At 43.9% G+C, this 26,537-nt stretch overlaps 1 protein-coding gene across 1 annotated transcript in view; it reads right to left on the reverse strand.

The window, feature by feature from the left end:
* CFAP92 (cilia and flagella associated protein 92 (putative)) overlaps positions 1-26,537 on the reverse strand; it is a 139,453-nt gene that overhangs the window by 77,582 nt on the left and 35,334 nt on the right. The window contains exons 12-18 of the mRNA XM_073787768.1: positions 24,420-24,610; positions 23,596-23,800; positions 19,003-19,134; positions 18,008-18,083; positions 9,383-9,504; positions 6,103-6,243; positions 1,527-1,711 (exon numbers count right to left, since the gene is read on the reverse strand). Coding sequence (XP_073643869.1) covers positions 1,527-1,711; positions 6,103-6,243; positions 9,383-9,504; positions 18,008-18,083; positions 19,003-19,134; positions 23,596-23,800; positions 24,420-24,610 — 1,052 coding nt within the window. The remainder of the gene's footprint in view (positions 1-1,526; positions 1,712-6,102; positions 6,244-9,382; positions 9,505-18,007; positions 18,084-19,002; positions 19,135-23,595; positions 23,801-24,419; positions 24,611-26,537) is intronic.

Consider the following 26,537-nt stretch of genomic DNA (forward strand, 5'->3'; position numbering starts at 1 on the left):
CTTCCCTGGTGGCACAGTGGTTAAGAATCCACCTGCCAATGCAGGGGACATGGGTTAGAGCCCTGGTCCAGGAAGATCTCACATGCCACGGAGCAACTAAGCCCGTGCGCCACAACTACTGAGCCTGCACTCTAGAGCCCACGAGTCACAACTACTGAGCCCACGTGCCACAGCTACTGAAGCCCATGCACCTAGAGCCCATGCTCCACAACAAGAGATGCCACCGCAATGAGAAGCCTGCACACCGCAATGAAGAATAGCCCCGGCTTGCCGCAAGTAGAGAAAAGCCCGCATGCAGTAACAAAGACCCAATGCAGCCAAAAATAAATAAATAAATAAATACATTTATATACATAAAAAAAAGATACACGTACCCCAGTGTTCATTGCAGCTCTGTTTACAACAACTAGGACATGGAAGAAACCTAGCTGTCCATCAATGGATAGATAATTTATCCAGGAGTGGATAAAGAAGTTGTGGTACATATACACAATGGAATATTATTCAGCCATTAAACAGAATGAAATAATGCCATTTGCAGCAACATGGATGGACCTAGAAATTATCCTAAGTGAAGTAAGTCAGACAGAGAAGGACAAATATCATACGATATTGCTTATATGTGGAATCTAAAAAAATGGTACAAATGAACTTATTTACAAAACAGAAATAGAGCCACAGATGTAGAAAACAAACTTATTGTTACCAGGGGAGATGGGGGAGGGATAAATTGGGAGACTGGGATTGGGAGATCACACCACTATATATAAAATAGATACCTAACAAGGAGCTACTGTGTAGCACAGGGAATTCTACTCAATACTCTGTAATTATCTATATAGGAAAAGAATGTAAAAAGGGTGGATATGTGTATATGTATAACTGATTCACTTTACTGTGTACCTGAAACTAACACAACATTGTAAATCAACTATACTCCAATAAAAATCTTTTAAACTGAAGGAAAATGATTTTTTAAACTACAATTCTATACCCTAACTATCAATCAAGTATAAGGGTAGAATAAGGATATTTTCAGACATAAGAGATCATAAAACAAGTATCTCCCATTAACCTCTTCTCAGAAAGCTACAGGAGGATGTGCTCCAGCAAAATCAAAGAGGAAACAAAGCAAGAGCAAGACACAGAATCCAGGGACAGGGACCCACCAGGAGAGGAACAGGGGACTTCCAAGGTAAACAGCAGCACTAAACTGGCTGGTTCAAAATAAGTGAGGACTAGGCAAGCACTGCTGCTGTAACAAGGAAGCATAGGGCTCCTCCTGAGTGGAGGGTCGCTACCTGCACCTGAAGAACCCTGTGGTGTAGCAGAGGAGACCTCACACTTGGTAACTCCTGATCCCAGGAACCTAATCTCTTTGCCGTCTGGCTGTGAGATCCTAAATGAGGAAATGGGGTTGATGATCATACTTCTCATGTAGGGCCACTGTGGGTGAGGGGCGACAGGCGATGGGCAGATGGCTGGGAAAAGCACCTCTCAAACCAGCTGGCCTGGCTCACTCTTACCTCTAGTTCACTGAAGGACACAGACCGTGATGGAAGGCAGGAAACACACTTGATCTCTATGGTCAGGGGGTTTAAGTCCCGCTTTTGCTCTTCAGTCATGAGGGGAACTTCTGTTTTTAGGGTCAAAAAACAATCTAAGACGTTGGCTGACCTCCCACTGCCATGACTCACGACAGTTTGCCATCCTGCAGGGAGATACACACAGCGTTAGAATGTTATTCAGAATGGCCCCGAAACCAGCACAGGAGGGATCAGGCAACCTGAGAGCCAAAGATAAAATTACACCGAAAAGAGGAAAACTTTAAAAAATAATAATTGGGAAACATCTACAGGCAGTATGTCTGCACCACTTTTTCAACTGGGGTCCCATAGGTTCTCTAAGAGAATTTCATTTTGTGATTTAATATTGATGATCACCTTGTGGAATAAGCATTTCCTGAATCATCTATAGGCTATAATCAGGAACAATGACGCTTGGGTCCCACCCCCAGGCTCATGGGCTTGGTCTGGGCTGTAGCCTCCACACTGGGATTTTTAAAATCTCTCCAAGTAATTCCAGAACCACCAGACTTGCGCTGCGAGTCCCATAGTTACTGGCCGTATGTGGATATTTATGTTTAAATTAATTAAAATTAAATATAATTTAAAATGCACTTCCTTCAGACTTCGCCATTGGTCCAGTGCTTAAGACTCCGCGCTTCCACTGCAGGGGGCACAGGTTCAATCCCTGGTCGGGGAACTAAGATCCCACATGCCGCACAGCATGGCCAATAAATTAACTAATTAATTAATTAAGAGGCACTTCCTTCATCACATGAGTCCCACGTCACACGCTCAGCAGCCATGTGTGGCTATGAGCAGACACGGAACAAGTCCTTCACTGCAGAAAGCTCTGGAGCACTTCTCCAGGCAGTTCTCTTAGACTAGAACACATTCAGGAACAAATAACACCAGTGTCTGTGTTTGGTGCCCAGTGGCGTCACTTTCACCGTTGTAATCCAGGGAGGGAAGTGTAGGTACTGACATAGAACACAAGTGGTACATTCGAGCCAAATCCAGCCTGGAACACCTCCCGCTGTGACAGTTGTGCAACAGTGCAACTGCAGAAAAGGGTGGGTGACTTGACCACTGCAGGGCACGTGGGCAGCTGTGAGAATACTTTTCTCGCAAAAGGGGCCCATACATTTCACCAGGTGGAGAGACACTGGTGAAGGCCAAAAAAAAAAAAAATGCTCCCGATTTGCAAGCAGATTTTTCAAACCCTAAATCCGACTGTTAGGCATCATGGGACCTACGACAAGTCAGAGGCTCTTTGAGGCTCGATTTCGTCGTGTGCCAAATGGACAGAGATACCACCTTTCTTAGGGTTAAGAGGATGAAGAGGGATTATGTACGGGAAGGTGTCAGGTACACTGCCCCTCCTAGCACAGGGTCTGCGCTCAAAAAGACCAATTCTATTTCTTTCATGATGCTGGTAAATATATTTTTAGGGCATGTGAGAGCCCCATCACTCACACTCAGAAAGAGCAGTTGCTTCCAGAACAAGTCCTGGGCCCGAGGTGTACACTGTCTGCCTGGGCCGTGGGCATCTCCTGGGGACCCCCCACTTCTCCCTGTGACTCTCTTCAAAACCAACTCATTAAGACCATAGCCAATTCTGATTTGTGTTCTAGAACTTTGCCAGCCTTTTCATAGAAGATTGTCCAGTTTAGAAAGACTCCTTAGTGCAAACACCTACTCATATCAACATTCAGAAATCTCAGGTGATGTCAGCCATGATCCAGGGCAGGGATCTAAACTTCAGCACTACTGACACTTGAGGACTGATAATTATTCATCATGAGGACCACCCTGTGCATCATGGGACATTCAGCAGTGTCCCACTCCCACCTGTGACACCCAAAGATGCCTCACAGAGTGCCAAGTATCCCCGGGGGCATAAGTGCCCAAGGTGAGAACCACTGTCCCACGTAAGGAACAAGGCAAGGGCAAGTGGCCACCACAGGGTCTGTGCACCTACAGCTGCCGGACTTGAACACGATAGGTCCAGGGATGTCAAGTGATCGTCCAAGGACTCTTGGCCAATATGCAGCAGAACCAGTGTCAAAACCAGTCCTGCGTGGCTAAAAGTGTGGCCCCTTCTCTGTGAAGTAAACATAAGAGTTCACTCCAAACACAGAACCTTTCTAGACACTTACTGGCCAACAATATTTACCACTAAGGTATGCAAAGTCTGCGGCCTAATCTTAAATTGAAGATGGGGCTTCCCTGGCAGTGCAGTGGTTGAGAATCTGCCTGCCAATGCAGGAGACACGGGTTCGAGCCCTGGTCCAGGAAGATCCCACATGCTATGGAGCAATGAAGCCCGTGCATCACAACTACTGAGCCTGCGCGCCACAACTACTGAACCCACGTGCCGCAACTACTGAAGCCCACACGCCTAGAGCCCATGCTCTGCAACAAGAGAAGCCACCGCAATGAGAGGCCCATGCACCGCAACAAAGAGTAGCCCCTGCTCGCCGCAACTAGAGAATGCCCACACGCAGCAACGGAGACCCAACGCAGCCAAAAATAAACACAATAAAATAATTTTACAAAAATTAAATTGAAGATGACTAAAAATAATCATTCTAGTTGTGGAATAATCTTATGCTATTCTATTTTATGGCAAAAAGAAACCTACAATTGGCCTGCTGCACCACGGCCACTTGCAGTCATGACCACAAGCCGTGGCCTCAGGGCCAGGGAGCAGGGATCTTTCTGCCCCCCTTGCCGGAGGCCCAGGGCCCTACACACAGCCCACCCAGATGTCCGGGCGAGGCAGCTGCCACCTCTCACCAGTAACCTGCCTGAGCTCTGCCGTGCGCAGGGCTCCCCACCAAGCTGTTTACACACATTATCTCTCATGATCCTTCCTACAGCCCCCTGGGGTGGGAGTTACTGTCCCCATTTTACAGATGAGGAAACTGAGACTCACAGAAAGTAGGCGACCTGCTGGTAAAGGGCTGAGCCAGGATTCAAAGTCTGTTTGTCACTCTTGGAATAACTGTCACTGTACAGGGCCGTGGCGGCACAAGTTAAACGGGGCGGAGGCCCAGGCACCTCTTGGCTTCACCTGCTGGAAATGGTCACACCGGGCACACCAGGACCATTCAGCATCTCCCTCCCCTCACAGCAAAGCAAGGAGCAGGTCAGGCAGGTCCCCTGGGGCCCGCCCACCTGGAGCAGCACCGGCTGCTTCTGCGTTCAAGACCAAAGAAGCATGAACCAAAGTCACTGTCCCAGGCGGGGCCACGTGGCCGCTGCGTGAAAGGCCCGGTCCTCCTGGACACGGCTCAGCAGTGGGTAAGAGTCTCTGAAAACTCACTTTGGGTGAAACTAATTTTCAAAAATCCATCTAAACGTGTGGACAAAAAAGTTAATAGTTCCTCAAAACATATCGACATCAACCCAAGCGCTTGTGGAAATAAAGATTTTCCCGGCACCCCCGGCACTGGACTCTGACCCTATGGGGTTTCACTGACCCTCCGTGTCTGCCTAAGTTTCTCCAGATAGGCCAGAAGGGGGCACTCGTTCACCCTGATGGCCAAAAACCCCACAATGAAACATGTGAAATTATTTTCTCTAAAAAGAAGATTCCCTTTTTAATACTCCCTTTTAAAATATTCCCTTTTTAAAATAAAGTCACATAATTTTACCCAAAATATATTCTGAGCCTTCCATTATCTAAACATATGGACATAATAAATACCTACTTATTCTTTATCAAATTGAGTTTATAAACCGTGACAGATCTTACAAAGCAAATGAAGCAAATCCCTGTTCTGCCACTGAGCTGTGTGCCTTCAGGTTTAGCTGCTTCACTTCTCTGAGTTTTGATTCCTCCCTGAAAAAATCGTGACAATGATAACCACGCCCTATACCACAAGCACCAGTTCACTGGGAGGATCAGAGTTGGCCGTGAGAAGTAAATGATAGGGCATAAATACTGGTCGCCTTTCCTCATTTCCTTTACTAGACGTCTTTGTAAAAATCTGCAGGAACGTGTTTATACCAAGTAGCATCTTATGTAGCAAACAAAACCATGACGTTTCTTTTTTTTTTTTTTTTTTTTTGCGGTACGCGGGCCTCTCACTGTCGTGGCCCCTCCCGTTGCGGAGCACAGGCTCCGGACGCGCAGGCTCAGCGGCCATGGCTCACAGGCCCAGCCGCTCCGCGGCATGTGGGATCTTCCCGGACCGGGGCACGATCCTGTGTCTCCTGCATCAGCAGGCGGACTCTCAACCACTGCGCCACCAGGGAAGCCCATGACGTTTCTTATTCTCACATTTGCTTGGACTTTGGAATCAGACCTGGGTTCAAACCCAGGCTTCTCTTACTCGCTGCGTCATCTTGGCCGACGCGTTTGACCTCGCTGCGCCTCCATTTCCCGCTCTGTATAGTGGAGACACGCCCACTTGGCGGGGGTGGCTGAGAGCGTAGGGCAGGGGCTCGGCCACTGCGAGTGTCCTGTTTACCGGCATTCTAGCCACACGGGTCAAGGAGACCGGACGCTGCTGGGAACGGGTGTGGCTACCTGCGAGGAGCGGCATCACCGCCAGCTGCATGGCGAACGTGCCCTGCTTCCCGTGGCCTGCCAGCCTGGAGTCTGTCTCCATGCGAGATTTCTCCCTCCTCCTCTGGCTTTTCCTCCCCGCGTCTGATTCTTTCCGTTTAACTGTGAAATCAGAGGAAGGGAATAAACGTTAAGAGGAGCTCCTGTCCCAGAGGCTGTACGTGGCTGCTTCACGCGGCAGGGATGCGGAAGGCTCTGGCGGCTCCCTGGAGGCAGAGTCTGTGCTCCTCGTCTATCCCAGCAACCGGGAGACGCATCCCAACGCGGACAGCAGTCGTCGGTTACACGTAGCAAGAAATTACGGGGTCCTGATCCCCCAACTCGCCACTACCCAGAGCCAGCTGTGACGACACCAGCACCACACAATACCCAAGTTCTCCTCTCCGTCGGCTTATAACCTCAGCGCAGCGCTGAGGGTTGGGCTTTGAAGCTGAACCACCAAAGTTCTAGAATCAGCTCTCTCCCTCCTGCAGGGAAAACTTCTTAACCATTCTGAGCCTCGACGCCCCCGTCTGTCGAATGGGGGCAGCACCTGCCTCCTCAGGGCATCGAGAAGAGTCAGTGGGCAAAGGCACATAAGATGCTCATCTCAGCACCCAGCTTAGATCAAGAAGAAAAAGGAGATGATAAGACACATAAGTGTGGGTAACTAAAACCATGAGCTATAGGTTCTGTGACAGAGAGACCAATAGGACAGACCATTGCAGGCAAGCCCAGAAATAGAGCCACACACATAGGGAGACTTAACAGAGGCCAGAGGTGGCATTTCAAATCAGTGGGAAAAGATGGACCAGTCCATCAATGATACTGACTGTCCATCTGGAGGCAAATGAAATTATAGGGCACCTCGTTCCGTATGCAAAATGAGTTGCACACTGAAGGTGGAAAACAAACACTTCAAAATCATTAGAAGAATATTTGGGAGACTAGACTGCCATCTGTTTGAGGAAGGGTCTCTCAAGTGTTACCCAAAGTACAAACTGGACGGCAAGAGGTGAACACCCGGGGTACACAACAAGACACCCTACATGAAGGGAAAGGGTAAGATACAGACCCCAGCCTGTGAGGTTTACAGTGCACGAAACTACGCAGAGTTATTCAAAAGACCTTAAAAAAAAAGGTTTGGGGATCAACAAGAAAAAAAATTTAAACACAACAGAACGACATAAGTGAAGAAATGGGAATAGGAAAATGACCTAAGTGCTGACCAGATAAGCATTCTAGATAGTGTCCATCCCTATAATCAGGAACTGGGCCCCTGACTATGCAAGGGTGATGTGGAGAAGCGCGAATTCTCGGGGTTGCTGTCAGGAGGGCAAAGAAGTACAACCGGGACCCTAAACAGGCAGCCTACCCTGAGCGGTCACAGCGCATTTCCTACGCCCGTGATCCCACCGGGCATGCACCCTACACCCTCCAATGCGTGCGCTGGAACCCCGCACAAGGACAGTTCCTGGTAAGAGCAGGAAACTGGTGACTATTCAAACATCCCTCAGCGGGGCCTGCAGGGATGAAGGGGGCACTAGCCGACAGGGCACTTTACAGAAGGTAGAAGGGGCTGGACTGAGATGTACTGACACCAATAAATCTTAGAAATAAAGTCGAGAGAAAGAGCAAGCTGCTGTTAAATACGCATGCGTGGAGTCATTTCTGTAACTCACGAAACCAAAAATCACTATAGGGCTTCCCTGGTTGCGCAGTGGTTGAGAGTCCCCCTGCCGATGCAGGGGACACGGGTTCGTGCCCTGGTCCGGGAGGATCCCACATGCCGCGGAGCGGCTGGGCCCGTGAGCCATGGCCGCTGAGCCTGCGCATCCGGAGCCTGTGCTCCGCAACGGGAGAGGCCACGACAGTGAGAGGCCCGCGAACCGCAAAAACAAAAATACAAAAAAAAAATCACTACAATGTTGTATGAACGTGTGAGAAAGAGGGGGGCGGGGGGGGGGAGGGTTACACCGATTTCTAGGCGAGGGTGGCTGTACGCTTCTCAAAAGCACGGGAAGCCAAGGGCGCATAAACTGTATCTGTAGCCTCTTATTTCTTTAAAAAAAAACAGAAAAGAAAGAAAGAAAAGAAAAAAGGAACAAGAAGGAAATAAAGGAAATATGGCAAAATATTAATACCTAAATTGTGGGTACATCGTTGTACATTTTTCTGTGTACTTTTCTCTACTTCAAAAAAAGAAGCATGGCTTGAAAACCTCATTAAATGCTTAAAGGACATTAAAAAGCACTGAGGCTGTTTAACCTGGAAAGAGAAAACTCGGAAGGAGTTGCAAGGTGTTCCTAGTCTTTTAGGGCCTGAAAAACAGGACTGATGTTACTCCCCTACATCTCCTACGGCCAGTGAGGAGCCTGACTCCAGAAGCTTCAGGGTTGGACTAGAACCGGGAAAAGCAGATTGACTGAGGGTTAAGGAAACGATTTGCAGCAGTTACAGCTCAACAAATGGGAAACGGGAAGCAAGTGCCCCGGCTCTAGAATTTTCCACCTCATACTGGAAACACAACCGCTTGCTGAAACACTGCTGAGGAGATCTAGGCCAAGAACGAGGAGGTAGATTCAGGGACCCGAGGGTCCTTGCTGGGAGTCGGACACAGATCACATGCTTTCAGGAGTGCCATTTCCCTCATTCCACCATAAGAAGCAAATGGCTTCTCATCTTCCAAAGACAGCCTCTCCACCCCCACATCCCACATACCCACCCTACACAGCATCTATCACATAGAAGTGTAATTATTTATCTGGAAGTCTCTGGTCAATATTAGAGATTTTCATGTTTCCCATACACACAACACCATGGACCAGGAGCACAGAAATACTGGTGGAGTGGGAAAGGATGGGATGGGATGGGATGGCATGGGATGGCATGGGATGGCATGGGATGGCATGGAATGGGAAAGGATGGGAAGGGATGGGATGGGATGGGATGGCATGGGATGGCATGGGATGGCATGGGTGGCATGGGATGGGAAAGGATGGGAAGGGATGGGATGGGATGGGATGGGATGGCATGGGATGGCATGGGATGGCATGGGATGGCATGGGATGGCATGGGATAGGATGGATGGATGGATGGACGGATGAGGTGAGATGGACCGGGTAAGTTAAAATTGCATGTAGTAGTTTTTACTTTTGAATAAAATTTGAATCTTATTGAAGTATCTTGAATTTGAAATATTTCATAATTCTTTTCCAGGTCTACTTATACTATAAATTTCCGAAGTCCCATCCTAACTTACTTTGAAATGTTTGCTTTTCCAACAAGTTTGTTAAGCTGCTAAATGACGGCCTCTCAATTAACTCCTCCATGTCTGTCATGGTTGCCCCTCCCAAAGCAATAACTGGTCTTGAAGTACCACATCTAGAAAATTCACAAAGAGAAAAATAAATGAAAGTGAGAAAAATCAGGGACCAGATCTAGTAATTTATTTACTGGACTGCATGTAAGCAGACTTTTAAAAATATAACACCGCATTCCTCTAACCCACTGCTTCTCAAATTTCAACATGCATATGAATCACTGAATAAAATGCAGATTGTGGTTCACCAAGCCTGGGGTGTCCCTAAGATTCCCATTTCTAACAAGCTCCCAGTCATGCTGAGGCTGGCAGTCTGCAGACAAACTTGCATTATCATTTATGATGGAAAAAATAATATATTTTATAAAAAGCAACTGAAACTCTAAAATATTTAGGAATTCTTTTACAGGAATTATCCACAACAACTATAGGAAGAAAAAAAATCAACCCTATTAAAATTCATAAAGGAGGAGCTGAATTAGGCGAAAAGATACACCATGATCATGGATGGGAGAACTACAAAATGTAAAAATGTCAATTCACTACCCTGAGAAAACCATAAGTCAAAAAGAGTCATGTACCAGTCCCTCCGATCAGGAAACTTGCACAAGCCTCTTAGATAGCCTGATCCACCAGAGGGCTGACAGCAGAAGCAAGAAGAACTACAATCCTGCAGCCTGTGGAACAAACACCACATTCACAGAAAGACAGACAAGATGAAAAGGCAGAGGGCTATGTACCAATTGAAGGAACAAGATAAAACCCCAGAAAAACAACTAAATGAAGTGGAGATAGGCAACCTTCCAGAAAAAGAATTCAGAATCATGATAGTGAAGATGATCCAGGACCTCGGAAAAAGAATGGAGGCAGAGATCGAGAAGATGCAAGAAATGTTGAACAAAGACCTAGAAGCATTAAAGAACAAACAAACAGAGCTGAACAATACAAAAACTGAAATGAAAACTACACTAGAAGGAATCAATAGCAGAATAAGTGAGGCAGAAGAATGGATAAGTGACCTGGAAGACAGAATAGTGAAATTCACTGCTGCAGAACAGACTAAAGAAAAAAGAATGAAAAGAAATGAAGACAGCCTAAGAGACCTCTGGGACAACATTAAATGCAACAACATTCACATTATAAGGGTCCCAGAAGAAGGAGAAAGAGAGAAAGGACCAGAGAAAATATTTGAAGAGATTATAGTTGAAAACTTCCCTAACATGGGAAAGGAAATAGCCACCCAAGTCCAGGAAGCACAGAGGGTCCCATATAGGATAAACCCAAGGAGAAACATGCTGAGACACATAGTAATCAAACTGGCAAAAATTAAAGACAAAGAAAAATTACTGAAAGCAGCAAACGAAAAACAACAAATAACATACAAGGGAACTCCCACAAGGTTAACAGCTGATTTCTCAGCAGAAACTCTACAAGCCAGAAGGGAGTGGCATGATATACTTAAAGTGATGAAAGCGAAGAACCTACAACCAGGATTACTCTACCTGGCAAGGATCTCATTCAGATTCGAGGGAGAAATCAAAAGCTTTATAAGCAGAAGCTCAGAGAATTCAGCACCACCAAACCAGTTCCAAATGCTAAAGGAACTTCTCTAAATAGGAAACACAAGAGAAGAAAAGGACCTACAAAAACAAACCCAAAACAATTTAAAAAATGGTCATAGGAACATACATATCGATAATTACCTTAAACGTGAATGGATTAAATGCTCCAACCAAAACACACAGGCTTGCTGAATGGATACAAAAACAAGACCCATATATATGCTGTCTACAAGAGACCCACTTCAGACCTAGGGACACATACAGACTGAAAGTGAGGGGATGGAAAAAGATATTCCATGCAAATGGAAATCAAAAGAAAGTATACTCATATCAGATAAAAGAGACTTTAAAATAAAGAATGTTACAAGAGACAAGGAAGGACACTACATAATGATCAAAGGATCCATCCAGGAAGAATATAGAACAATTATAAACATATATGCACCCAACACAGGAGCACCTCAATACATAAGGCAACTGCTAACAGCTATAAAAGAGGAAATCGACAGTAACACAATAATAGTGGGGGACATTAACACCTCACTTACACCAATGGACAGATCATCCAAAATGAAAATTAGGAAACAGACGCTTTAAATGACACAATAGACCAGATAGATTTAATTGATATTCATAGGACATTCCATCCAAAAACAGCAGATTACACTTTCTTCTCCAGTGCGCATGGAACATTCTCCAGCATAGATCACATCTTGGGTCACAAAGCCAGCCTCAGGAAATTTAAGAAAATTGAAATTATATCAAGCATCTTTTCTGACCACAACACTATGAGATTAGAAATGAATTACAGGGAAAAATACCATAAAAAACAGAAACACATGGAGGCTAAACAATACGTTACTAAATAACCAAGAGATCACTGAGGAAATCAAAGAGGAAATCAAAAAATACCGAGAGACAAATGACAATGAAAACACGATCCAAAACCTATGGGATGCAGCAAAAGCAGTTCTAAGAGGGAAGTTTATAGCTATAAAAGCCTACCTCAAGAAACAAGAAACATCTCAAGTAAACAATCTAACCTTACACCTAAAGGAACTAGAGAAAGAAGAACAAACAAAACCCAAAGTTAGCAGAAGGAAAGAAATCATAAAGACCAGAGCAGAAATAAATGAAATAGAAATGAAACAATAGCAAAGATCAATAAAACTAAAAGCTGGTTCTTTGAGAGGATAAATAAAATTGATAAACCATTAGCCAGATTCATAAAGAAAAAGAGGGAGAGGACTCAAATCAATAAAATAAGAAATGAAAAAGGAGAAGTTACAACAGACACTGAAGAAATACAAAGCATCCTAAGAGACTACTACAAGCAACTCTATGCCAATAAAATGGACAACCTGGAAGAAATGGACAAATTCTTAGAAAGGGATAACCTTCCAACACTGATCCAGGAAGAAACAGAAAATATGAACAGACCAATCACAAGTAATGAAATTGAAACTGTGATTTAAAATCTTCCAACAAACAAAAGTCCAGGACCAGATGGCTTCACAGGTGAATTCTATCAAACATTTAGAGAAGAGCTAACACTCATCCTTCTCAAACTCTTCCAAAAATTGCAGAGGAAGGAACACTCTCAAACTCATTCTATGAGGCCACCATCACCCTGATACTAAAACCAGACAAAGATACTACAAAACAAGAAAATTACAGACCAATATCACTGATGAATATAGATGTAAAAATCCTCAACAAAATACTAGCAAACAGAATCCAACAACACATCAAAAGGATCACACACCACGACCAAGTGGGATTTATCTCAGGGATGCAAGGATTCTTCAATATAGGCAAATCAATCAATGTGATACACCATATTAACAAACTGAAGAATAAAAACCATATGATCATCTCAATAGATGCAGAAAAAGCTTTTGACAAAATTCAGCACCCATTTATGATAAAAACCCTCCAGAAAGTGGGCATAGAAGGAACCTACATCAACATAATAAAGGCCGTATATGACAAACCCACAGCAAACATCATTCTTAATGGTGAAAAACTGAAAACATTTCCTCTAAGATCAGAAACGAGACAAGGATGTCCACTCTCACCACTATTATTCACGATAGTTTTGGAAGTCCTAGCCAAGGCAATCAGAGAAGAAAAAGAAATAAGAGGAATACAAATTGGAAAAGAAGAAGTAAAACTGTCACTGCTTGCAGATGACATGATACTATACATAGAGAATCCTAAAAATGCCACCAGAAAACTACTAGAGCTAATCAATGAATTTGGTAAAGTGGCAGGATACAAAATTAGTGCACAGAAATCTCTTGCATTCCTATACACTAATGAGGAAAAATCTGAAAGAGAAATTACGGAAACAGTCCCATTTACCATTGCAACTAAAAGAATAAAATACCTAGGAATAAACCTACCTAGGGAGACAAAAGACCTGTATGCAGAAAACTATAAGACACTGATGAAAGAAATTAAAGGTGATACCAACAGATGAAGAGATATACCATGTTCTTGGATTGGAAGAATCAATATTGTGAAAATGACTATACTACCCAAAGCAATCTACAGATTCAATGCAATCTCTAACAAATTACCAATGGCATTTTTTACGGAACTAGAACAAATCATCTTAAAATTTGTATGGAGACACAAAAGACCCTGAAGAGCCAAAGCAGTCTTGAGAGAAAAAAACGGAGCTGGAGGAATCAGACTCCCTGACTTCAGACTATATTACAAAGCTACAGTAATCAAGACAATATGGTACTGGCACAAAAACAGAAACATAGATCAATGGAACAAGATAGAAAGCCCAGAGATAAACCCATGCACCTATGGTCAACTAATCTATGACAAAGGAGGCAAGGATATACAATGGAGAAAAGACAGTCTCTTCAATAAGCAGTGCTGGGAAATCTGGACAGCTAGATGTAAAAGAATGAAATTAGAACACTCCCTAACACCATACACAAAAATAAACTCCAAATGGATTCAAAACCTAAATGTAAGACTGAACACTATAAAACTCTTAGAGGAAAACATAGGAAGAACACTCTTTGACATCAATCACAGCAAGATCTTTTTTGATCCACCTCCTAGAGTAATGAAAATAAAAACAAAAATAAACAAATGGGACCTAATGAAACTTCAAGGCTTTTGCACAGCAAAGGAAACTACAAACAAGACGAAAAGACAACCCTCAGAATGGGAAAAACTATTTGCAAACAAGTCAACGGACAAACGATTAATCTCTAAAATATATAAACAGTTAATTCAGCTCAATATTAAAGAAACAAACAACCCAATCCAAAAGTGGGCAGAAGACCTAAACAGACATTTCTCCAAAGAAGACATTCAGAATCACATGAAAAGCTGCTCAACATCACTAATTATTAGAGAAATGCAAATCAAAACTACAATGAGGTATCACCTCACACCAGTTAGAATGGGCATCATCAGAAAATGTACAAACAACAAATGCTGGAGAGGGTGTGGAGAAAAGGGAACCCTCTTGCACAGTTGGTGGGAATGTAAATTGATACAGCCACTATGGAGAACAGTATGGAGATTCCTTATAAAACTGAAAATAGAATTACCATATGATCCAGCAATCCCACTACTGGGCAGATACCCATAGAAAACCATAATTGAAAAAGACCCATGCACCCCAATGTTCACTGCAGCACTGTTTACAATAGCCAGGTCATGGAAGCAACCTAAATGCCCGTCGACAGACGAATGGATAAAGAAGATGTGGTACATATATACAATGGAATATTACTCAGCCATAAAAAGGAACGAAATTGAGTCACTTGTTGAGACATGGATGGATCTAAAGACTGTCATACAGAATGAAGTAAGTCTGAAAGTGAAAAACAAATATCGTATGTTAACACACATATGTGGAACCTAGAAAAATGGTACAGATGAACTGGTTTGCAGGGCAGAAGTTGAGACACAGATGTAGAGAACAAACGTATGGACACCAAGGGGGGAAAACCGCGGTGGGATGGGGATGGTGGTGTGCTGAATTGGGCGATTGGAACTGACATGTATACACTGATGTGTATAAAACTGATGACTAATAAGACCTGCAGTATAAAAAAAAAACAAAAAAAACCCAACTAATACTAAACTTTCTTTGGGTTATTTGTATGGAAATATGTTAATATAAATGTTTCAGACATTACATGAAATTTCTAAAAATCTTATATGTTCTGGTATAATGTTATAAGTCATAATTCTAGTTATTACTTTAAAGTGTATATCTCAGAAATAACTAAATTTCCTTGTCAATTGCATAATTATGAACTTTCATCAAATCTTTAACCGTGGACATATTTAAGTCTTTTGTCATTTACAGACAGTTCTGGGTGTACTCTGATGCTTTTGCAAAAATGTTCCTATAAAAGGGTTTCATCTTCAAGGAATTCATGGAAAAGACTCTGACAAGTACAGGTTTCTGGTAACTGACTATACTGCTGAACTGAATGAATAAGCATTTTCAGAGCTCTAATGGAAAACTGATGAACTCATAAAAGTGCTAACAAAAGATCAAGATGAAAAAAAATTACATGGGACTGAGTGAACTGATGAGGATGATTATAATTTTTGTGACTTTCTGTTTGAATAAAAAAAAATCCCCTCCAAGAATAAAAAAATAAAAAAGACACATGCACCACAATGTTCATTGCAGCACTATTTACAATAGCCAGGTCATGGAAGCAACCTAAATGCCCATAGACAACGAATAGATAAAGAAGATGTGGTACATATATACAATGGAATATTACTCAGCCATAAAAAGGAATGAAATTGGGTCATTTTTTGAGATGTGGATGGATCTAGAGATTGTCATACAGAGTGAAGTAAGTCAGAAAGAGAAAAACAAATATCGTATATTAACGTGTATATGTGGAACCTAGAAAAACGGTACAGATGAACCAGTTTGCAGGGCAGAAATTGAGACACAGATGTAGAGAACAAACGTATGGACATCAATGGGGGAAAGCGGCGGGGGCTTGGCAGTGGTGTGATGAATTGGACGATTGGGATTGACATGTATACATTGGTGTGTATAAAATTGATGACTAATAAGAACCTACTGTATAAAAAAATAAAATAGGGCTTCCCTGGTGGCGCAGTGGTTGAGAGTCCACCTGCCGATTCAGGGGACACGGGTTCGTGCCCCGGTCCGGGAGGATCCCACATGCCACGGAGCAGCTGGGCCCCTGAGCCACGGCCGCTGAGCCTGCGCGCCTGGAGCATGTGCTCCGCAACAGGAGAGGCCACAACAGTGAGTGGCCCGCATACCGCAAAAAATAAATAAATAAATAAATAAAATAAAATTCAAAAATTTTTTAAAATCTGTTGTTGATGATAATACTACTATTGGATTATTACCACTATCCACACAGACATAAAAAAAAAAACAAAGGGGCTTCCCTGGTGGCGCAGTGGTTGAGAGTCCGCCTGCCAATGCAGGGGACGCGGGTTCGTGCCCTGGTCCGGGAAGATCCCACATGCCGCGGAGCGGCTGGGCCCGTGAGCCATGTCCGCTGAGCCTGTGCGTCCGGAGCCTGTGCTCCCCAATAGGAGAGGCCACAACAGTGAGAGGCCCGTGTACTACAAAAAAAAAAACAAAAACAAAAACACAAAAAGAGTTATGTACCACAGTGTTCACTGCAACACTATTTACAATAGCCAGGACACGGAAGCAACCTAGGTGTCCATCGACAGATGAATGGATGAAGAGGATGTGGCACATATATACAATGGAATATTACTCAGCCATAAAAAAGAAACGAAATTGAGTTATTTGTAATGAGGTGGATGGACCTGGATTCTGTCATACAGAATGAAGTGAGTCGGAAAGAGAAAAACAAATACCATATGCTAACATATATATGGAATCTAAAAAAAAAAATGTTTATGAAGAACCTAGGGGCAGGACGGGAATAAAGACACAGACCTAGTAGAGAATGGACTTGAGGACACAGAGGGGGGAAGGGGAAGCTGGGACAAAGTGAGAGAGTGGCATGGTCATATATACACTAGCAAACGTAAAATAGATAGCTAGTGGGAAGCAGCCACATTGCACAGGGAGATCAGCTCAGTGCTTTGTGACCACCTAGAGGGGTGGGATACGGAGGGTTGGAGGGAGGGAGACGCAAGAGGGAAGAGATATGGGGATATATGTATATGTATAACTGATTCACTTTGTTATAAAGCAGAAACTAACACACCATTATAAAGCAATTATATTCCAATACAGATGTTAAAAAATATATATATATATATATATATTCTGGGGGGGGAGTCAATTCTCCCCAAATTAATCTGTAAATTCCTGCAAAAAAATTTTTTAATCAACACTTTAAAACATGTTCTGAGTCACGTTGCTGTACAGAAGAAATTAACACAACATTGTAAATCAACTATAATTCAATAAAATTTTTGAAAAAAATGACATGTTCTCTGGTTCTTCCCATCCTATGCCGTCAAGCCACCAGCTGGGCCTCCATTCTCCCTGACTCCCCACAGCATCTGAGAAGCCTCCTTTGCTGGACCCTCATTAGGCTACAGGAGGCCCCAAGAGCAACCACACTCCCAACAGGAAAGGCTGTGGACTCAGTTATCTGAAGGTGTGGGTTGGGATCCTGGCGTTACCAACACTCTCAAGATGACCAAGAATTCTAGTTGTATAACTTTGTAAAAATCACGTAACCTCTCAGTGACTTTATGGAGGAAATGGAGATGGTAATACCACCCCACAGGGTGATAATGCTGACGATTAAATGCGATACAGGAACGCACGCAACAGCATGGGGCCCGACGCACAACACACACTCAAGGCACAGCACGCCTCTCTCCGTTCCGTTCATCTCAGCTGGATTGCGTGAGATCGAACATAACTGAAGTTACCAAAAATCGACATGACTCTGGGTGAGAATCTGTGGGGCAAGTACAAGAGGGGGTTCCACTCCCACACCCCAAAATAACACAGGGCCATCCTTACCGTACTGTGTCAAGATCTTCCGTCCTGAGCAGCTCTTCATCGTCCTTGGTGGTCTTGGGAAGAGTTGCCTTTTCTGCTGGGTGAGAAGCCAGTAATGTTAGCCAGCGTCTCCAAACTTCCTGTTCTATACGAGTTCACTAAGGCACACGCAATGCCAGCCCCCGGGCAACAGTCCCCAAGCATTCAGTATAAAGGTCTGTCAATAATACGTGAGTAATGAATGAATACACAGAATAACTATGGTTACTTTGGACAAATGGAGGCAAGAGAAGGCCCCTCGGTCCTTATCTAACCCCCCAGAGAACAAAAAAGAAGAAAAGTCTATCATCTGTTCAACTGTCCACTTCAGCACCGTAGAGAATACAGAAAACACCCCCCACGATTCCTAAGTTCCCACCAACAGGGAATAGTTAAGCACATTACAGTGCCGCCAGCAGAGGAAATATTACAAAGTAACCACAGATGAAGTTTACGGAAAGTTCTTAAGGAAACAGGACAGTGCATGAGATGTAGTAATCTCAGAACAGAAAATTATGTGTCCAGAATAACCTCATCCATGTAAAAAAAAAAATCTTAGCACAAAAACAAAGGAGTTGCCATAATATGATAACCAAAATATTACGTTTGTCCCTGGAGACAGAACGATAGCTTATTTCCCTGCTTGTTTTGTGCTTTTGTAACACCTTACGGAAAAAACCCGAACGAATTTTTTGGCCAACCCAGCATATTCACTGAATATTCTAAAAAGCAAACAAAAAAGATGTACCTAACTTCTACGGCTAGGAAAGGTTTGGGTTTTTTTTTTTTTTTTTGGTAAGTCACAAAAATGAAATGGCAAGAATCCACAATGAAAGAGTCGTGCAGGGAGAGCCGCGCCCACTTCGGAGGGTGAAGGGGCACAGCACAGCCACCGCACGCGCGGGGCGGACGCCAGTGCACATGTGCCACTCCAGCTACGCCAACCAACCACCTTCCCTGCCGGGGTCTCCACTCACCATGTCCAGACCTTAAGCATTTTCTTGCTTTTTCTGGCTTCCCTGGTGTGTGGTCCTGATGCAGCTTCGCTTTGATGTGAATGCCCTGTTCAGACGATCTTCTCTGACTTAAAACCAAATGTTTCACCTCCTCTAGAATGCAGGAGAAGAAAGCATCATGGACTCAATCAGAAATACACACTGGGGCTTCCCTGGTGGCACAGTGGTTGAGAATCTGCCTGCTAACGCAGGGGACACGGGTTTGAGCCCTGGTCCGGGAAGATCCCACGTGCCACGGAGCAACTAAGCCCATGCACCACAATTACTGAGCCTGCGCTCTAGAGCCCACATGCCACAACTACTGAGCCCGCGTACCACAACTACTGAGCTCACACACCTAGAGCCCATGCTCTGCATCAAGAGAAGCCACTACAATGAGAAGCCCATGCACCGCAACGAAGAGCCGCCACAGCTAGAGAAAGCCCACGTGCAGCAACGAAGACCCAATGCAGCCAGAAATAAATAAATTTAATAAATTTTAAAAAAGAAGATAACTTCTTCATCAACAATGAAATATCAGATAGGGAATGCGAACAACAATCCCTTTTAAACTCACACCCCCAAAAATAAAATATTTAGGAAAAAATCTGACTAAGGAGGTGAAAGACTTATACACTGAGGACTATAAAACATTAATAAAGGAAACTGAAGAGGATTCAAAGAAATGGAAAGATATCCCATGCTCTTGGGTTGGAAGAATTCATAGTGTTAAAATGGCCCTACTACCCAAAGCAACCTACAGATTTAATGTGATCCCCATCAAACTACCCATGACCTTTTTCACAGAACTAGAACAAATAATCCTAAAATTCATGTGGGACCATAAAAGACCCAGAATTGCCAAAGCAATCCTGAAGAAAAAGAACGAAGCAGGAGGCATAGCCCTCCCAGACTTCAGGTGATACTACAAAGCTACAGGAATCAAAACAGTGCGGTACTGGCACAAAAACAGACATATGGATCAATGGAACAGAACAGACAGCCCAGAAATAAACCCATACACCTATGGTCAATTAATCCTCAACAAAGGAGGCAAGAATATACAATGGGAAAAATACAGTCTCTTCAGCAAGTGGTGCTGGGAAAGTTGGACAGCTGCATGCAAATCAATGAAGTTAGAACACACCCTCACACCACACACAAAAATAAACTCAAAATGGCCTAAAGACTTAAACATAAGACATGACACCATTAAACTCCTAGAAGAGATCATAGGCAAGACATTCTCTGACGTAAATCGTACCAATGTTTTCTGAGGTCAGTCTCTCAAAGCAACAGAAATAAAAATAAACAAATGAGACCTAATCAAACTTATAAGCTTTGCACAGCAAAGGAAACCATAAATAAAATGAAAAGACAACCTACGGAATGGAGGAAAATATTTGGAAATGATGCAACCATCAAGGGCTTAATTTCTAAAGTATACAAACAGCTCATACAATTCAATAACAACAAAAAAACAACCCAATCAAAAATGGGCAGAAGACCTAAAAAGACATTTCTCCGAAGACGACATAAAGATGGCCAATAGGCACGTGAAAAGACGCCCAATACTGCTAATTATTAGAGAAATGCAAATCAAAACTTCAGCGAGGTACCACCTCACATTGGTCAGAATGGACACCATTAAAATGTCTTACAAATAACAAATGCTGGAGAGGATGTGGAGAAAAGAGAACCCTCATACACTGTTGGTGGGAGCCACTATGGAGAACAGTATGGAGGTTCCTCAGAAAACTAAAAATAGAATTACTATACAATCCAGCAATCCCACTCCTGGGCATATATCCAGACAAAACTATAATTCAAAAAGATACATGCATCCCTATGTTCATAGCAGCACTATTCACAATAGCCAAAACATGGAAACCACCTAAATGTCCATCAACGGATGAATGGATAAAGAAGACATGGTACCGTGAGGACATGGGGAGGGGGAAGGGTAAGTTGGGATGAAGTAAGAGGGTAGCATTGACATATATACACTACCAAATGTAAAATAGATAGCTAGTGGGAAGCAGCTGCATAGCACAGGGAGATCAGCTCGGTGCTCTGTGACCACCTAGCGGGGGGGATAGGGAGGGTGGGAGGGAGGCTCAAGAGGGAGAGGATATGGAGCTATATGTATACATACAGCTGATTCACGTTGTTATACAGCAGAAACTAACATGACATTGTAAAGCAATTATATGCCAATAAAGATGTTAAAAAAAATGATGCGGTACATATATACAATGGAATATTACTCAGCCATAAAAAAGAATGAAATAATGCCATTTGCACCAACATGGATGCAACTAGAGATTATCACACTAAGTGAGGTAAGTCAGAAAGAGAATGACAAATGCCATATGATATCACTTATATGTGGAATCTAAAATATGACACAAATGAACCTATCTATGAAACAGAAACAGACTCACAGATACAAAGAACACATTGGTGGTTGTCAAGGGGCAGAGGCCTGGTAGAGGGATGGAGCAGGAGGTTGGGGTTAGCAGATCTAAGCTATTATATATAGAATGGATAACAACAAGGCCCTACTGTACAGCACAGGGAACTATAGTCAATATCCTATGATAAACCATAATGGAAAAGAATATTTTTAAAAAGAAGAATGTATACACAAATAACTGAATCATTTTAGTGTACAGTGGTAAACATTATAAATCAACTATACTTCAATTAAAAAAATATTGATTAAAAAAAGCTCCTCCAAAATAAAACAAAGAGATAACTTCTTAAGTGGAAAAAGGCAGGACTTAAGACAGTATGTACACTGGATCCGTCTTTGTTAAAATTTTGTACCCAGTTGTAAAATGCACAGGAGAATGTTAGCAATGGCTGTCTCTGCTCAGACATCATATGATTTTAATTTTTTCTCCCTTTGGCTAATCTACCTCTAAATTGTTTTGCAAAGTGAACACACACTGATATTTTTAACGGAAAAAATTAGTTAACTTAAGAGGCAGTGATGCCAGGCGTGGGACAGGGTTCAAGGAGGTGCAGTGGCCCCAAGGACGGTCACAGCAAAAGGCCCATGGGCCCTCACTGAAGGGCCCGTGACACCCGTCCTCCTCCCTTTTCCGGCCGGCTGATTCCATTTACCCTTCCAAACTTGTCTCCATGGCCCCTTCTCCAGGAAGTCCTCCTGGTACACCCACCCTGGCACCTCTGCTCCAGGGTAAGCCCACTGCCAGGCAGATGTTTACCAGAAATTTGGGCTCGGCAGCTCCGGGGCAGGCCCTGGAATCTGCATTGAGGCTGCACTCCAAGTGCGTCCAATGTGGGTGGTTTAGAGCCCACGCTCTGAGAACATGGGTCTTTCCTTTGGTCCAAGTGAGAAAAGAGAACGTGAATCCCATTTTCTCACCCAGGACTAGTAGTTTAGAGGCAAATCAGTGATTTTCAGCCAGGGGCGATTTTGCACCTGCAGACAACGTCTGAAGAAATTTCTAGTTGTCACAGCTGGAAGACTAGTCCTGGCGTCTAGTGGGTAGAGGTCAGTGATGCTGCTAACAGCCCTCCAGTGCCCAGGACGGTCCCTGCAACAAGGAACAATCCGACCCAAGATGCCCACACTGCCGAGGTTAAGAAACCCGGGATAGCAATGAAAGATTAAAACTCGGAAGCCCCAAGCCCCCAAGGTCAGGAAGGCTCTCTGAGGAGCGCAGGCTGGAAACCGGAGAAAAAACTTTCCAGTCACACAAAACTGGGTTCTGATTCTGGCGCTGCCTCTCGCTACAAGCAAGTCCAGGCCTACTTTGCTCATGGAAAGTGGGGAGGGCTGTACTTGTCTGGAAGCCACGATCAGCAGCTGTAACAGCACCTCATTCCCCCCATTCTCTGGAGCACGTCGACATTACCTTCTAATATCTCTGAAAACTGGGATGTATCTTACAAGAATGCTGCTGCATATTTTAAGTGGCAGCATTTTATTATAGTTTTAAAATTCCCTCTACACAATGCAATCCTCCTTATTGCGGGGGGAAGGGGGCGTACTCCCACCACCCTGCCCCCAGGCATCTGGCCAGACGAAGTAGGTGCCCAAGGTCACCATTAGCTCGGGATGGAGACAGGGTTCAATTCAGCTGCGTGACTTCAACGTAGGCCTCTCTCCTTTGAGGGGAGTTCGAAAGGAGACTTTCTGGCACTGATACAGTAATTTTTACATGAGGAAGAGTCTGAAGGGCCTAATGGAAACAGGGCTGTGGGACTTCCGAGTTTTCTGTTTCGTTTCTCGATAGCCTCTAATTTTTTTGTTCAGGGAGCACACCAGACTCCTCCTGGGACACAGGCCGGTGGTGGGTGCCCGCCTCAGCACTGCTCAGAGTGGAGGCTGACGGGCGGCACACAGACTTGGGGCGCCCTTCCCATCACCACACATGCCCTGGAGGGAGGGGGGTGTCACTGCGCTGACAGAAACCAGCGTGGGCCCCAGGAAAACCAGACGCACCAAACGAGGAGATGCTGGCTGGCTTTTCTGCTGTTACCAGTGAGAAGCCACACGCCTGCGGAAACATTTCAAATCAAACATGAATGCCATGAACTCACCAAAAGATCCTGCATCTTCCAGAAACCCAGAAGGTTTTAATCGATAATTCTTGGCTTTTTTCGAAACCTTGTCCTTGGTGTCCCAGAGCCTCAAGGTGATTTTGTGAAAATTTATTTTCTTTAGTAACTCCTTTGTCATGTTGATGTTAAAACTTTGGGCCCACGACACCCAGACCCTGTCCCCTTCTTGCCATGGCCTGATGGTCTGTGTAAAAGGACAACAAGAGACTCTCAGCGTTGAAAGCTCAGAGGCCAAGATCTGACCGCTGCCACGATGTGGAAGGCCCTACCTTCCGCTTGTCTGTCTGTGCATCCCACTCCCTCCTGGCTCCCAACTCACAAAGGGAATCAGGAAATGGGTGCCGCAGACAGGGGCCTGCACGCCTCTGGGTTGCTCGGAAAAATAAAGTAAAAGCAATTCCCTGCAAAGAGTGTCCCCCCAGGGACTCCCCATCCTGACCCAGAGCCCTGCCCCAGGCGGGGGTGTGTGTGTGTGTGCGGGTGGCGGGTGTGCACACACACATACTCACGTGTACACACAGAAAGAAATAACAAGAGCTGCCAAAACTTTTGAAACACCAAAGAAATTATTAGGTAAAAATACCTTCAGAGAAAATCATAGAGTTGCTATCAGTATTATTAGGTTCATGCAGATTCCCATCCAGTAGGCCTAGAGTGGCGACCAAGATCCTACATTTCTAGCAAGTTCCAGGGGAAGTGAGCATCCTTTGTGGCTCTTGCTATTTCTTGTGAGTATCAGACTACATGCAAGGCCCCCCCCCCACACACACACACACTCACACTCATACTCACAACACATTCACCTTTATTCCTGAATCCAGGAACACTTTGGCCAAGGCTGGAAACACCACCACATCGACCTTTTTAGGCTCCCCATCACCAGGCAGGAGGAAGTACTCGATGTGGTAGTAATGGCGAACCTTTGCAATAGGTTTGTCCATTTTAGGGTGTCTCCTGTACTGTGCAACCAAACTTGAATATTTTCCTCTGTGACCTAGAAGATACAGATGTAATGAGACTTGTTCTAACCTCACTTGGGAAAGCAGACCCGTCTCCACAATTCCCCGGAACGAAGAAGAGCCCAAGGCTGGAGGAGGTGCCGTGTGCAGACTCCCCACTGCCACCCGCTTGGAGTTAAGATGCATGTCCGGTCCTCCCAGCCACCAGAGGAGCAGCCCCAGGGCTGGAAGCCAGTGTGCGGAATTATAGCGCGTGACTCCGAGGTGAGCATCTCCTTAAATTTTTTTACTGTAGGCACTTACCTGCCTGCCCCTAGTCTTGACAGTAAGAGGCAGGTTAAAAAAAAAACAAAAAAAACCCACCAATACAGGGTAGGATAAATTAGACACATACGATGGAATACGATATAGGTGTTTAAAACAAACAACAACAAAGTAAAGCCAGGTCTGCTCATGTCCTGTAAGATATCTAAGAGGTCATCAAATTTTTAAAGAGCAAGTTGTAGAACAGGATACACAGGACCTCATTTCTCTTAAGTAAACAATTTACATAAACATTCATAAATAAATTCATAACTATTTAGGTATTGAAGGAAAAAACATTGAAGCTAGAATTTTATATCCAGCCAAAGACAGGTCCTTCGAAGGTACTGGCGCCATAAAAATACTCGCAGGCGAGTTCTCATAAGTTGAGCTGCACAGCAATCTATTTTGTAAACGCCTTTGGAATAAGTGCCCAACTAAGAAAAACAAATCTGGGAGATGCTGCAAGAGATGTGAGGATTAAAGGTAATCAAATAAGCACCAGTTTTCTTTTGGGTGGTATTTGCAGATGTCTTTTTCCAGGCTCTTTTGCTTGATATCAACCAACCAAAGATAAAAAGCACCATTATGGATAGAGGAGGTCACACACAATGACCAAAAATTCAATTCACCAAGAAGATAGGTCAATTCTAAAACATGGTATACACCTAACCAAATAGCCTCCAAAATATCTGAAGCAACCATCAACAGAACTACAAGGAGAAGTTGAAATTAATCATCGTGGGGAGATATTTCAGGCAGAACAACAAAAAAAGACATATCAAAAAATGGAGTACTTCTTGATATATCTAGGAATACACCTACCTAAGGAGGCAAAAGACCTGTACTCCAAAAACTATAAGACACTGATGAAAGAAATCAAAGACTACACAAACATATGGAAAGATATACCACATGTTCTTGGATTGGAAGAGTCAATATTGTTAAAATGACCATAATATCTAAGGCAATCTACAGATTCAACACAATCCCTATCAAACCGTCAAAGACATTTTTCACAGAACGAGAACAAAAATTTTTGTATGGAAACACATTTTTGTATGGAAACACAAAAGACCCTGAAATCTTGAGAAAGAACAGAGCTGGAGGAATCATGCTCCCTGACTTCGGACTATACAACAAAGCTACAGTGATCAAAACAGTATGGTAGGGCTTCCCTGGTGGCACAGTGGCTGAGAGTCTGCCTGCCAATGCAGGGGACACAGGTTCATGCCCCGGTCTGGGAAGATCCCACGTGCCGCGGAACAGCTGGGCCCGTGAGCCATGGCCGCTGAGCCTGTGTGTCTGGAGCCTGTGCTCCGTAACGGGACAGGCCACAACAGTGAGCGGCCCGCGTACCACAAAAAAAAAAATAGTATGGTACTGGCACAAAAACAGACACAGAGATTAACAGAACAGGATAGAAAGCCCAGAAACAAATCCACGCATTTATGGTCAATTAATCTATGACAAAGGAGGCAAGAATATACATTGGAGATAAGACAGTCTCTTCAATAAGTGGTAAGTGGTGCTGGAAAAACTGGACAGCTACGTGTAAAAGAATGAAATTAGAGCATTCTCTAACACCATACACAAAAACAAACTCAAAGTGGATTAAAGAGCTACACGTAAGACAGGATACTATAAAACTCCTAGAGG

The sequence above is a fragment of the Tursiops truncatus genome, chromosome 10, assembly GCF_011762595.2.
Source record: "Tursiops truncatus isolate mTurTru1 chromosome 10, mTurTru1.mat.Y, whole genome shotgun sequence".
NCBI lineage: Eukaryota > Metazoa > Chordata > Mammalia > Artiodactyla > Delphinidae > Tursiops > Tursiops truncatus.